Source organism: Myotis brandtii, unplaced genomic scaffold (assembly GCF_000412655.1).
Source record: "Myotis brandtii unplaced genomic scaffold, ASM41265v1 scaffold69, whole genome shotgun sequence".
Lineage (NCBI taxonomy): Eukaryota > Metazoa > Chordata > Mammalia > Chiroptera > Vespertilionidae > Myotis > Myotis brandtii.
This window is the reverse complement of record NW_005370700.1, coordinates 983,420-997,123: the sequence shown is the minus strand read 5'-3', so window position 1 is coordinate 997,123 and position 13,704 is coordinate 983,420. Positions and strand designations below refer to the sequence as shown.

General features: G+C 37.3%; 1 protein-coding gene across 4 annotated transcripts in view; it reads left to right on the top strand.

The window, feature by feature from the left end:
- KIAA1468 (KIAA1468 ortholog) overlaps positions 1 to 13,704 on the top strand; it is a 103,829-nt gene that overhangs the window by 83,364 nt on the left and 6,761 nt on the right. The window contains exons 23-27 of one of the 4 annotated variants that reach the window (XM_005881789.2): positions 3,328 to 3,410; positions 3,612 to 3,675; positions 5,072 to 5,210; positions 7,395 to 7,511; positions 12,719 to 12,807. In XM_005881789.2, coding sequence (XP_005881851.1) covers positions 3,328 to 3,410; positions 3,612 to 3,675; positions 5,072 to 5,210; positions 7,395 to 7,511; positions 12,719 to 12,807 — 492 coding nt within the window. Of the gene's footprint in view, positions 1 to 2,748; positions 2,832 to 3,327; positions 3,411 to 3,611; positions 3,676 to 5,071; positions 5,211 to 7,394; positions 7,512 to 12,718; positions 12,808 to 13,704 lie in introns of those variants that run through there. The other 3 variants (XM_005881788.2, XM_005881791.2, XM_014529646.1) reach the window with 3 other exon arrangements.

Here is a 13,704-nt window from a genome sequence, read left to right as displayed (position 1 = left end):
GAGCTTCAGTCACCCGCCAGCCTGAAAACGGCTCTCAGCCCCACACCCAGACTGGCCAGACACCCTAGTGGGGACCCCCACCCTGAAGGGGGTGTGACCAGCTGCAAACAGCCATCATCCCCTCATCCAGGCTGGCCAGGCACCCAAGCGGGACCCCCACCCTGATCCGGGACACCCTTCAGGGCAAACCAGCCGGCCCCCACCCGTGCACCAGGCCTCTATCCTATATATAGTAACAGGGTAATATGCAAACTGACCCTAACAGCAGAAGGACTGGGAATGACTGGTCACTATGACACACACTGACCACCAGGGGGCAGATGCTCAATGCAGGAGCTGCCCTCTGGTGGTCAGGGTGCTCTCACATGGGAGGAGCTCTGCTCAGCCACAAGCCAGGCTGATTGTTGCCAGTACAGCGGTGGTGGTGGGAGCCTCTCCTGCCTCCTCAGCAGCGCTAAGGATGTCCGACTGCAGTTTAGGCCTACTCCCTGCTGGCAAGTGGACATCCCCCGAGGGCTGCCGGGCTGCCAGAGGGATGTCTGATTGCCATCTTAGGCCCAATCCCCCGGGGAGCGGGCCTAAGCCAGCAGGTGGTCATCCCCTGAGGGGAGGGCACAGGCCTGGCTGTGGGACCTCCCCCTCCCCCCTGAGTGCACAAATTTTTGTGCACTGGGCCTCTAGTTGTTAAATAAAAGGCAGTATATTACTCTTTTAAGTAGCAAATTATTATTGAAATTGATTTACAAGGTGACTTTATCATGTGACTCCCAGTGTGACATAATGGATTTCCCAAAAGATGCAGAAAAAACTGCATATAACTATTTCTTATATCAATCATAAGGAAATTAGCATGTAACATTGGACTACAACTCACAGAAGGCATGGGCTTTAAGACAGATGTGATTGAGTTCATTTTCTAGTTCACTTCTAAAACCCTGGACAGGTTAGTTAATTTCTCCAAGGCTCATTTCTTCATCTGTTAAAACATTGATAATAGCTGTACTTACCTCATCAGGTTTAAAGATCAAATGAGATATTGTATGTAAAGTGTGTAATGATTCATAGCTCTTAAATTTTGCTTTCTGGTATTCTAGCTGGACAAGGAATTAGACTTAAAAACTACAGAGCAATAAAAAATTAACTTGTCCCTAGATTATCCTTTTTTTATTAATGTTTTTTGGCTGGCACAAGGTCGCAGACATTTTAACATACATCCTACTGATTCAAATCTAAGCTACTTATTTATAAAATGATAGAGATAAGAGCTTTATTTAACAGTATTTGAACTTCCTTTTCATATTTCTTTGTACTTGATATCATTAATGTTTAAAGTAGTAAAAAACGTTATGTCATTTAATTGCTGTCTAATTATCCATGGATTTTTTTAATAAAAATCATTTCAGAATGTTGAAGTAGATTCTAAAGTGAATCAGTTGTTAAATCGTAACAGATTATTGTAAAATTAAGAATCTTCACATAAAGTGAGCTCTGCTCCCTCTGATGTGTTGTGTAGGAGGAATGTGTTAACATATGCACACAGTGTTTGGCTTTTGTTACTAAAAATTCCATGACATCTTTTATCTTCCAAGAGGACTAGTTCTCTACCAGAGTTAGCATTTAGCATTAATTTGTGTTTACATTCTGAAATTGAGAATTAGAATATTGCCGTTTTCTAATAAATTTCAGTAATTTATTTACTTGCGCTTTTAGATAAATACAAAACAGAAAACTACTTGAACCAGTCAAATATTTTTTTTTAATATATGTTTATTGTGGTAACATTGGTTTATAACATCATATAAGTTTCAGGTGTGCAAAATTATAAATTGACATCTTAGGTACCATGCTCACCACCAAAAGTCTAGTTTTCATCCATTACCGTACAATAAAAATTTTTTTAATTTAATAATATTTTCCTAATATATTACAAAGCTTATATCCTTGGAGTACTCATAAAAATTAACCTCATGTTTCTTGAATGCTTAGTCTTTGTCTTACACAATATTTAGGTAGATTATGTGTAATTAGTAGCATAACTGTCCTTTAAGGTAGATGACAGTATCACCATTTTCAGATGAGAAAACTTGAGTTTCAAGAGATTACATTCTAATATATCCAAGGCCACATGGCTAATAAGTGGAGAGCTAGAGTCTGAACCCAGGTCTTTTTCCCACATGTCATTCTTTCCACTAGGCTATGTTATATCTATCTATAAGCTATGTGATGTAAAAAGTTGGGGATTTCCCTATACGATTTTAAACTTGCTATAGAACAATCAGAAGCAATTTAGTGGTGGCTGCTAGCCATTTGAGTTTTGTTTGAAAACAGTGCAGTTTGTACTTTATTGATCATAATAAAGTCACACCAGATTTACTTAAATAATTTTAACCATAGAACCCAGTATGTGTCTTCTTTTTAGCTTTTTTTTTTAAGTAAAGCTTTTTTTAAAAAATGCATTTTAATTGAACATGGAAATTGCATAGACTATTTGACCAAAAGTACAAACTGCTCTTGAGTTGGTGACAAACTCTGTTCTTGTGGACTGCCAGGCTATTTAAGCTTTATTTTCCTCCTAAGCATTCTCTGCCTTTATAAAGCACTCTAGTAGCAATATTTGCTTAGCTTCTAATTTTGTTTTTGCTTTTGTGTTTTCTCTCTTTCTCTTGGTTATTCCTTTCCTCCTCCCGTGGCATTGTGTTTGCTCTTAACATGCATCACCTGTGAATACCCCCTGCGCTGACCAATCAGCTGTTGGTGAAGGGGGTGAATGAAACTCTGGTAGCTCAGAGGGTTGTTCCTGCTCTCATTACTCTCTCCAGTGACCCTGAAATGTAAGTGTGGTCCCTGCCTTTTACATTCAGCATCCTTTTCAAAATGCGCCTGTCAAGAAGTAACCATCAGCTTTTAAAGTCATTGAAGAATATACTTATCTCTTTAAAATAACAATATTGGAGTACACTTATTGATTAAACTTTATTATATTTAAGATATTTATGTATCTTTAGGTCAACTTTCACAGTAAGCTTAATTTGGAGGCCATTTATTTAAAAATACATAGTAGTAGTAGTAGTTCTCAATATTTCCAAAACTTAAAAATGCTGATGGATTATTTCTTCCAAGCCAAGAAGGGATGCTCTGCTAATCTCACTAATATATTGTTACCAGTAAGTATAGTGGCATGAACCAAAGGCTTAACATTTAATGCTCGAGTGGGTGACTAAACCAAGAAAGGCCAATCAGTCTGCCTGCCCATCCTCAGTCACAGCTAACCCAGTTCTCATTCCAGTTTACCAAACCATTTTTTATTGCATGTTGACTGGTTTACAGCTGACTCTACGAGGCATGAGTGAAGCGTTAGTTGACAAGCGGGTTGCTCCGGCCCTTGTTACCTTGTCCAGTGATCCTGAATTGTGAGTTTCACAGACTGCGACCTTAAGTTATCCTGTCTGCCTTTTTGAGCATTCTTCTTGGTCTGCCTTTTTAAATTTTAATTTGTCATTGCTAGAGATTTAATACAGTATATTTACATTGTACTTACTTTGATATACATTTTAATAATGGTTATTCATCTCAAAGAAAGCTTCAGTTTCTTTCTCTTTGCATTCTAACAGCTCCGTTAGGATTGCCACAATTCCAGCCTTTGGCACTATTATGGAAACAGTTATTCAAAGAGAGGTAGGCAATGGTTGAAATTTATTTCTGTCTGTATAGGGTTGAGGTGATGATTACACATTATCATACATGTACCTGGTTGGGGCTGGGGACAGGGAGCATCATACCTTTCAATTTATTTCTTAGTGTGGCCAGAGGAGGATCTCAGTATTTGAAAACATAATAGTCTGCCCAAAGTATTTTATCATATCCTAAGGAAATCTCTAGTCTTTCTTCTCGATTAGAAAATTAAGTATAAACCAACTCTCAGATGTTAGGTATTGCAGTTTTGGATAATCCTTCAAACCACATCTAGTTCCAAAGCTTTCTGTTATCCACTAGATTCTAGACAGCCTGCATAAATTCCTGCTTGCCAGTTTGTACAGATGTGAAGACTACTTTGTCAGATCATTTTAGGAACACAAACCTATCTTGTGTCACAAATGGAGGCTGGAGGGCATGTGTATGCTCCTGACTATGTCATTGATGTCTTGCTGCAAGTTATAGTAGACTGGTACCTCGTTGCGGCACACTTCATATGACAACGCTCTGTCTTGCCTGCTTCACACTACCACAGGCTCCTCCCTCACATTTTATTTTGATTTAGAAACTTATGTTTTAATTTCAACTTTGTTAGGTTTTATCTGCCACATTAACTGTGAGACCCTTCTCAAAATTAGGATCACAATTTCATTCTTTTATGAAATTTGACATGTCTTTATATAAATGAAAAACCCTATAGGATTAAAAGATAAATGATTTGTGGGCATATCACTTTGCCACTTAAATGCAAAAAAGATTTTGCATCTAATAGACATTTACCAAAAAAGAAAAACTATTTTGTAAGATTTCTTTGTCATGTAGATTTTGTTATAACAAAAATTAACATCTTTGTAAGTTATGTAAAAAATGTTTTTCATTCTTCATTTATATATTTCACTGGTGAAGCACATTTAAAAACTACATCATTCTGCCAAGCTTGCAGTTTTGGCCGAATTTCAACATGTTCTTAAATCCTAAAATAAAAACGTCTTTTAGGGAAATGTGAGTAAGATGTAAGTCATTAGTGACTCATTGCTTTCGGAAGGTGAATAATTGGGTAACTTACACTGTGATTTGTTTTAAGAATTATAATTTAGATACAAAATATTACTTATCTCTTTTTTCTAAATATTGTGGGATCTTTTTATTTGTTTTAACCATTTTTCAGGTAATAGTTTTTATTTTCTAAAACAGAAAATGAGGAATCAGGCATAAAATGTAAAACCTTTTCTGAGTCAAGACTAAATAAGTACTTAATTTCAAATTTCTACTGCCATGTTGATATAAAATATTTGATGCTGCAAGCCATGTTTAATGTGTATCTTTCTACTCAATTTTTAATGTTCCATAAAATGACTGTACATATCCACTTTTTAAGTTGCTGGAAAGAGTGAAAATGCAGTTGGCTTCTTTCCTGGAAGATCCTCAGTATCAAGACCAATATTCTTTGCATATAGAGATCATAAAAACATTTGGGAGAGTTGGGCCTAATGCAGAACCAAGGTTCCGAGATGAGTGTAAGTTGCATTTTTCTACCTTTTTTCTTCAATTGTAATGTCAGATCAGAGAAGATTATCTTTATTTTGGCTGTTGGATCTACCCTAGAATATTTTTTGAAAGTTTACTTCTATTTTTAGAAAGCCTCCTATTTATTTATCTTTATTTTATTTGCAATTTTGAATCTTTGTCCAGTCTGCTCTTAAGAGAAAGGCTTCTGTAATGGCCTTATATAGTGTTTTTCCTATTTTCTTTGGCCACTGAAGATCAGTTGTAGAATTATGCACATCTGGGTTATCACATTTTTAACCATTTATCTCCATCTGAGATGTTAAGAAGTGAATTTTTTTGCCTTTTTAAAAAGTTTATTTTTTAATGAACAACATAAACTGATGAACAAAAACAGATCCAGAGACAGAGAAGCATTGATCAGACCATCAAACCTCAGAGGGAAGGTAGGGGAGGGGGGTGAGGGCATGAGTGGGGGGGATGGGGGGTAATGTGGGGATAAAGACACATATGTAATAACTTAATCAATAAAAAATTTAATAAATAAATAAATTATTTTTATTGTTGAAGGTATTACAGATGTTGTCTTTTTGCCCCCATTGACTCCCTCCACTCTGCACCACAAAAAAAAAAAAAAGTGAATTAATTGGTACAGATGTCATAGCCCAGGACAGCACATATATAATGAAATGTTGAATTCTGGAGTATATTTTTGTCTCTTTTCTGAGATTTAGGAAGATTCTTAATTATAGCTTTTAACTGCTTCTAGACTAGGGTTTAAAATAACATATAGATTTGATTACTAGTTAAGCAATTTCAAGAGGATATTGAACAGTATGGTTGTTGAATTTCTAAGAAAAACATTTAGGAAAGGATTACCTCTGTAGTTGGTCAGAGAAGGAACAGAAGGAAAAAAGAGGCCATGTGTCAATAGATAAAGAAGTTCAATGAAGGTAAGTTTTAAAAGGTTTGAGCAGAAATGAACTAGAGAATCTTAGAGAGAGACTATCTTAGAGCCACCATTTTGGTGGCTCTGTTCATTAATTGGCCTCAGCATGCCAATGAATGAATTGGAATGTAAACAATTTCATTGGGAAATCATGAATGTTTGGAGTTTTTAGCTCCTAAATTTGTCTAGAGCTCCTGTGAATTATGTTGTTACTAATTTTCACACGTTAAAAAGTCCCCTAAAAATGGCCGTTATTATCCTAAGTTTTTGTGGTGTTTTTTTGCCATTTACTAAGGCAAGCATAAAAGTTGTGTTTATTGAGGAAGCAGGAGGTTTTTCTAGGAGAAGAGTGTGGCTTTAATATGCACAAACTCAATGCGAACATGAAAGAAATCAGTGTAGTTGGTCAGAAGTTTGTGTTTATGAATGGTGTTTAGGGTTCCCCAACCAAGCAGAGACTTGTGATCAACAAGGGGCCATGTGATCAACCATTTGATAATCACAGACCCTGGAGCCATTTCTCTAGGAAACCCTGGTGTTAGGGGGAAATGGTATGTATTTAGAAGTCTCAATCTTAGGCAGTAGGGGAACTCAATGCTACTGAATTGGTTACTGTTTCTTGAGCCATCACTTTTATTTTAGCAGTAGGTTGCCTGTACTTTTGAAATTTTACATGAATGAATATTGAGATATAATGTATTGAGCCCACTGAGTGACTTAAAAGCATAACAACCAGTGCTGTTTGACATTGATCTTTGCCAAGAATTTAAGAAACTAGTTTTAGAAAGGTGTGAAATAATTTGATGTTGAAAAAGAAAGCATATACTGTTTTTATCTTTTGTTTAATAGCAATGCTATTAAAAACCTGATTCTTATAAAGAAACTTATTTGTAAAGATAATAACATAAAAAGTAGGTTATTTACATTTGTTTATTTAGTTTTTATTTTTCAAATTGGGAAATTGAATTGCAGTGAGGCCAAATGACCTATATACATGTTCATAATTAGGTCATAATGACAAGTGCTACAGTCTATTTTTCCCAAGTATATTTTTCAGAAAGTATATTCTGAAAAATATACTTTCTTTCCAATTAAGGAAGAGAAAGCATAGAACGTGGCTAGTCTTTTGAAACTAACCTAGAATTAAAATGAAATTTTATAAATTAAAATGAGAACTTATTTTTTAAGATGTATGAGTGTTGTACGTGTCTATTTGGATAAAAATGTAATACTTTTCTTTTTTCAGTTGTTATACCACATTTGCATAAGCTAGCCTTGGTGAACAACTTACAAATTGTGGATTCTAAAAGACTGGATATTGCTACCCATCTTTTTGAAGCCTACAGTGCACTTTCCTGTTGTTGTATCCTTGAATAATGCGTATCTGTATTTATATAACCAGTTTTACAGTGAACTTATCTCTGTTGTTAAAGGTTAAGAAATAGAATTTTTTTTCTTCAACTTACATAAGGATTGCAAAAAATTAAAAATTTGGTTTGACTTGCCCCACTCCTTATTCTAGCTGTCTCATAATTTTACAAGATAAGTTCAAGTCCTCTGTGCTTATATAGTTTTAAAAATACTGGCTAAACTTTTATTTATGTTAATCAGCTATATAACTGAGCAAGAAATGAATTATAGCTGAGGTTTCTGTTAATCAAAAGAAAGCCTTGTATGTGTCCTGGCAGTGGGTTTTTCAGTTAATGTTTAACCATCTGTATCCAGTGGAATACAATGAATTCCTCTTGAGAGATATCACTCATTGAAAAAGTACAGTGTACCCAGGCCGATGTGGCTCAGTTGACTGGACACTCCAAAAAGGTGGCGTGTTTGATTCCCGGTTAGGGCACATATGCAGGTTGTGGGTTCAATCCCCAGTCAGAGCACATAAGGGAGGCAACCAATCGATGTTTATCTTTCTTTCTTTCTCTCTCTCTCTCTCTCTCTCTCTCTCTCTCTCTTTCTCTCTCCCTTTCTCTCCCTCTCCCCCTCCACCACTCCTTCCCCACCTTCCTCTCTCTAAAATCAATAAAAAAATAATAATAATAATTTGAAAAAGTCCAGTGCTGGCTGATCATCTCCAGTGGAGGAAAGCTCAGAGATCACCTAACATATCAACCACTGCATTTTATAAATGATTAAAGTAGAGCTTACATTAGTGAATTCTGTTTTTTTATCATTAAAAAGCAAAACTGTGCCCTAACCGGTTTGGCTCAGTGGATAGAGCATCGGCCTGCAGACTGAAGGATCCCAGGTTCAATTCTGGTCAAGGGCATGTACCTTGATTGCAGACACATCCCCAGTAGAGGGTGTGCAGGAGGCAGCTGATTGATATTTCTCTCTCATCGATGTTTCTAACTTTCTATCCCTCTCCCTTCCTCTCTGTAAAAATTCAATAAAATATATTTTAAAAAAAAAAAGCAAAACTGTGATTAGAACAAAGAATTTTAGCTATCCTCTTAAATGTTCTCTTTACTACTTAGGCCTCGAAAAATAAAACTGAGAATGAAGTGAAGGTAAAATGAGCAAAATGAACTCTAGCTTTTGGGCTCTCCCAGGTGAGTTCAAAAAGGGGGAAATAAGAGATCAAAAAAGGAGTGAAAGTCTGGATACTCAAACAGAAATATAAAAGTACATGCTGGACACCATAATCAGAGAATTTGATTATGACAGAAAAGAAATGACAGTAGAGAGAGGTTTCTAGTGATTCATGGGAGAAAGTAGAAGGCAAAGGAAGAATTTCAGGATTAAAATTTGTGGTTTCATATTGTTTGTTTTTTAGCTGAATTTATTGGGGTGACATTGGTTAATAAAGTTATATAGGTACCAGTTATACAATTCTATAATACATCAACTGTATATTGAATTTCATATTGTTATATGCCAGTTTGAAGTAATAAACAAAGTGAACAGATAATTTTAAGTAAGACAAATATGTTCCAAAATGCCACTGAAACTCATTGGCACTGGATTCTTGAGTGGAATGTTCTAATTTTGTTCATAATAAATCAAATGGAGAAAGTAGAAACTTAAAAGCTATTTGTTGGGGAGCTATTTGTACTTTTGGAAGTGTTAAGACTTGAAGTTGGATGCATGGTTGAGAGCATTTTATTTGGGAAATCTACAAATTATTCATCTGGCCAGTGTAAGCCATCCTATATAATAAAGATGTAATATGCAAATGGTCATTACACTTTGACGCATAACGACCAACCACGTAACGACCAGATCACGAATCAGCAGGAGGGTGGGGCAGCGAGCTACAAGCAGGCTGTGGAGAGCTGCAGGTGGCGGCAGGGCAGCAAGCTGTGAGGGGGTGCGGGGGGGAGCTACAGGAGGGTGGGTCAGCGGGCAGAGAGCTAAAGGAGAGCGGCAGCGAGCTACTGGCGCACGGATTCGTACGCAGGGCTACTAGTCTTTTTATAATATAGATTTTAAAGTGAGTAGAGACACCATATTTTGATAATTTTGTGCCTCAACTCTCCATTAGTTCATCTTGTATAAGTTTAATTCTACTAAAAGGAGAACTTACTATTATTCTTGATTTATCTTGTTGGCATTTCAACTTATTAAAGATAGAGGAAGCAAAAAGAGGAAGCGATATTCTGAATTGGCAAGGAAGAATTTTTTAGTAATGGAGAAGTGACAGGCCCCTTATAGGAAAGTAGTAATGGCATGTCAGAGTTTGCATTTCAAAGAAAGAAAATATTGGAATGTTTATACCTGCTTCCTAGACTTTGTAAAACTAGATGTTTACTGAAGCAATAAGTCATGCATATTCTTAAATAGCAGAGAGTTTCAAAAGGAATACATATACAGGAAAATGCAAAAGTCAAAAATTTTACTTCTGTAAAGCTAAATTTTCCAAGTGGCAAGGTAATGATTTCTAAAGAGCACAGAAGTCTGCATAGAAGGAATATTATTGTGGGTTTAAGCATGCACAGAATATTACTAAATACAGTAAAAAGTCTTTACACCAGTATAGTAAGGGGAGGAACCAACTTAACAATAGGCCCTGTTCAAGTACTAAAAATGTTAGTTCTGCATGAGTCAGAGATTGTACTTATGTCAACAGGATGGTGTGGCCACTAATAAATCACATTGTTCCAATCTGTTCTGTTCCATTGCATTCTGAGCTGAAAGACCACAAGAGTATTCCTATCAATACTGACATGATATTTTAATAAGGACACAGAATAACTATAGTGTTTAACATTCAGCTTAGTAATAAATCAAGAAATCATATTTATAAAATTTTTGAAGAAATTTAAGAAGGTTGAACCAGAGAAGAGATAGCTTGGGGATGAAAAGATAATTCAAAAATAATTTTAAAGGTTGTTATTAGATATGAAAAGTTTAGGCACACTGTAACTAAGGTGCAGGACTAACATTAACAAGCAGAGGTCTCAGAGAGGCCGATTTTGTGTATTAGACTTTCTAATGGAGCTATCTAAAAATGCAATTTTTATTTATTTATTTTTTTGTTAATCCTCACCTGAGGATTTTTTCCATTGATTTTCAGAGAGAATGGAAGGAAGGGACAGTGGGAGAGAGAGAGAGAGAAAGGGAAACATCTATGTGAAAGAGACACATCGATTGGTTGCCTCCCACTCGAGCCCCAACACTGGGCACGGGATAGGGATTAAACCTGCAGCCCAGGTATGTGCCTTTGACCGGGAATCGAACCCTCGAGCCTTCGGTATATGGACCCACGCTCTAACCACTGAGCAACCACCTAGGACGAAATGATCTCTCTTATGAAACTGTGAATGTCCTGTCATTGTTAGCAGTCAGGGGCCCTATGACCATCATTCACTGATGAAGTAAAGGTGATTCCTAATATGAAATAGTACTAGATGACCTCTAAGTCTTCAATCCTTAAGAAAGATTATTTGATTCCATGGGGAAAAGGTAAAACCAAACAGTGAGTAGAAAAAGAGGAGAGTGAATTCCCTCTTACATCCAAATAAGACCATCTTCAATTTCTTAATCCATGTGCATATTTCTAGATCTGAGTCTCAACTACTAATCCAAAGGTCACTCAGACTTCTGCCTTGGTGGTCCTTTCCCCCTATCTAGAAAACAAGACTACATGACCATTAGTTTGTAGCCCTCTCTATGTCTATAGGGGTTTGGTTTATAAGTCATTCATTATATATAGGAACCTTACTTATATATAACTAGAGGCCCAGTGCACAAAAATTTGTGCACTCGGGGGGTTCCCTCAGCCTGGCCTGTGCCCTCTCGCAGTCTGGGACCCCTCGGGGGATGTCCACCTGCTGGCTTAGGCCCGCTTCCTGGGGGATCAGGCTTAAGCTGGCATTCAGACATCCCTCTGGCAGCCTGGCAGCCCTCGGGGGATGTCCACTTGCCAGCGGGGAACAGGCCTAAGCTGCAGTCGGACATCCTTAGAGCTGCTGAGGAGGCGGGAGAGGCTCCCGCCAACACCACTGTGCTGGCAGCCATCAGCCTGGCTTGTGGCTGAGCAGAGCTCCCTGTGAGGGAGCACACTGATCACCAGGGGGCATCTCCTGCATTGAGCACCTGCCCCCTGGTGGTCAGTGTGTGTCATAGTGACCAGTCATTCCCAGTCGTTCTGCTGTTAGGGTCAATTTGCATATTACCCTTGTATTATATAGGATAGAGGCCTGGTGCATGGGTTGGGGGCTGGCTGGTTTTCCCTGAAGGGTGTCCCGGATCAGGTTGGGGGTCCCGCTTGGGTGCCTGGCCAGCCTGGGTGAGGGGCTGAGGGCTGTTTTCAGGCTGGCCACAGCCCCTTTGGGGTGGGGGACCCTATTGGGGTTCCTGGCCAACATGGGTGAGGGGTGATAGCCGTTTTCAGGCTGGCCACGCCCGCAGGCTGGAAGCAGGTATCAGGGATTTATTTAACTTCTATAATTGAAACTTTGTAGCCTTGGTCTGGCTGGAAGCCTGGGTTGCCCCTGGCAACTCAGGCTCCCAGCCCCTCCTTGAGCGGATGCCACGCCAACTGGAAGCAGGTATCTGGGATTTATTTATCTTCTATAATTGAAACTTTGTAGCCTTGAGCGGAGCTCAGGATTGGCCAGAGTATGGCAGGAAGCTTGGCTTTCTCCATCGCCAGGGGCAACCTAAGCCTCCTGCTCACTCCAGCTCCATGGCCACCGCCATCTTTTTGATGGCGTGAGGGAGTGACAGTTAATTTGCATATTACTCTTTTATTAGATAGGGTAAGCCCAAAATCCTTCAGTGTATGGGATGATGCTCTAACCAATGGGCAACACCAGCCAGGGCCAGTGTTCTTACTTTCTATACTCATTTTACTCATTTAAACATCCAATTAAATTGCATTAATATTTATATAACATGTAATTGTGTAATGTTACAATAATGAATACCACTGGCAGATTTGTGGGAATAAAATCAGTTGACACTTGATAAGCAACTAACCCAACAAATGAGAATCATGCTTGCAGAAGTCTATTTACTCTAGGTGATCTACATGCCATAGGCATTATTTAAGAGAGCTGAATTGGACATATTAGTTGTGTGGGGTTTTTTTTTTTAATTACCTTAACTATGTGTCTCAAGTCATATCAGAGGACTTAATGGTTAATCACTTTTTACCTGGTCTCAGATGTTTGCGCACTGACATGGAACATCTTTCTCCAGAGCATGAGGTAAGCTACTATGATGATTAAGCCACTGTGATCATCAGTGTTGTGTTCATATGTTTTAATATCTCCTGTACAGATTTTTATTCCTCTTTATGTGAGGCATGATTATAATATGCTGCACTTAGTTTTTTAAAAATTACTTCAATGTCCTTTTATGGATTTATTTACTAATTGTAAGATGTGGAGCAACTCCTTTAACATCTTTGAGCCTGTTTCATTCTCTAAAGTAGGGATTACATACTTTCCTTCACTAAATATAATCAGAATTTAATAAAATAATGTACATGAAATGCTTTTAATCTATAAAATGCTATACAGTGTCATCTTTGATCATCAACTTTCATTCAGTTTGTCTATTTCCTTCAAAACCTTGTCATTCATTTCTTACTATTGGCCCAGTGCATGGATTTGTGCACATTGAAAGGAAATTAATTAGAAGAAATATTTTAATATTGCTATTCACCATTTATAATAGAAGTGTTAAAGATGAAAGAAATTAGTAAAATGTACATGAAAATAATATATAAATTAATAAACAATAACAACATGATATAACAACAAAGACATGATATGAAAACAACAAAAACATGATATAAAAACAACATAATGATATAAAAACAATAAAAACATGATATAAAAATAGCATTGAACATTGATAAAAACAATGACTGATAAATTGATTACAACTTATTCTAATATGTCCCAGTATACTACATTAAAAGTAAAAACACTTTCAGAGTGCTTGACTAATTTTCCTTGTAATGAACTATTTACAACTTTAACGTCACTCTTCGAACTCAAGAGAAAGCAACATATAACTGACCATGTCCGAAAACGGGTTCAGGTGGGAATATTCCTACTCTGTCTAGAGTTTGTCCTTGTGATTTATTAATAGTCATC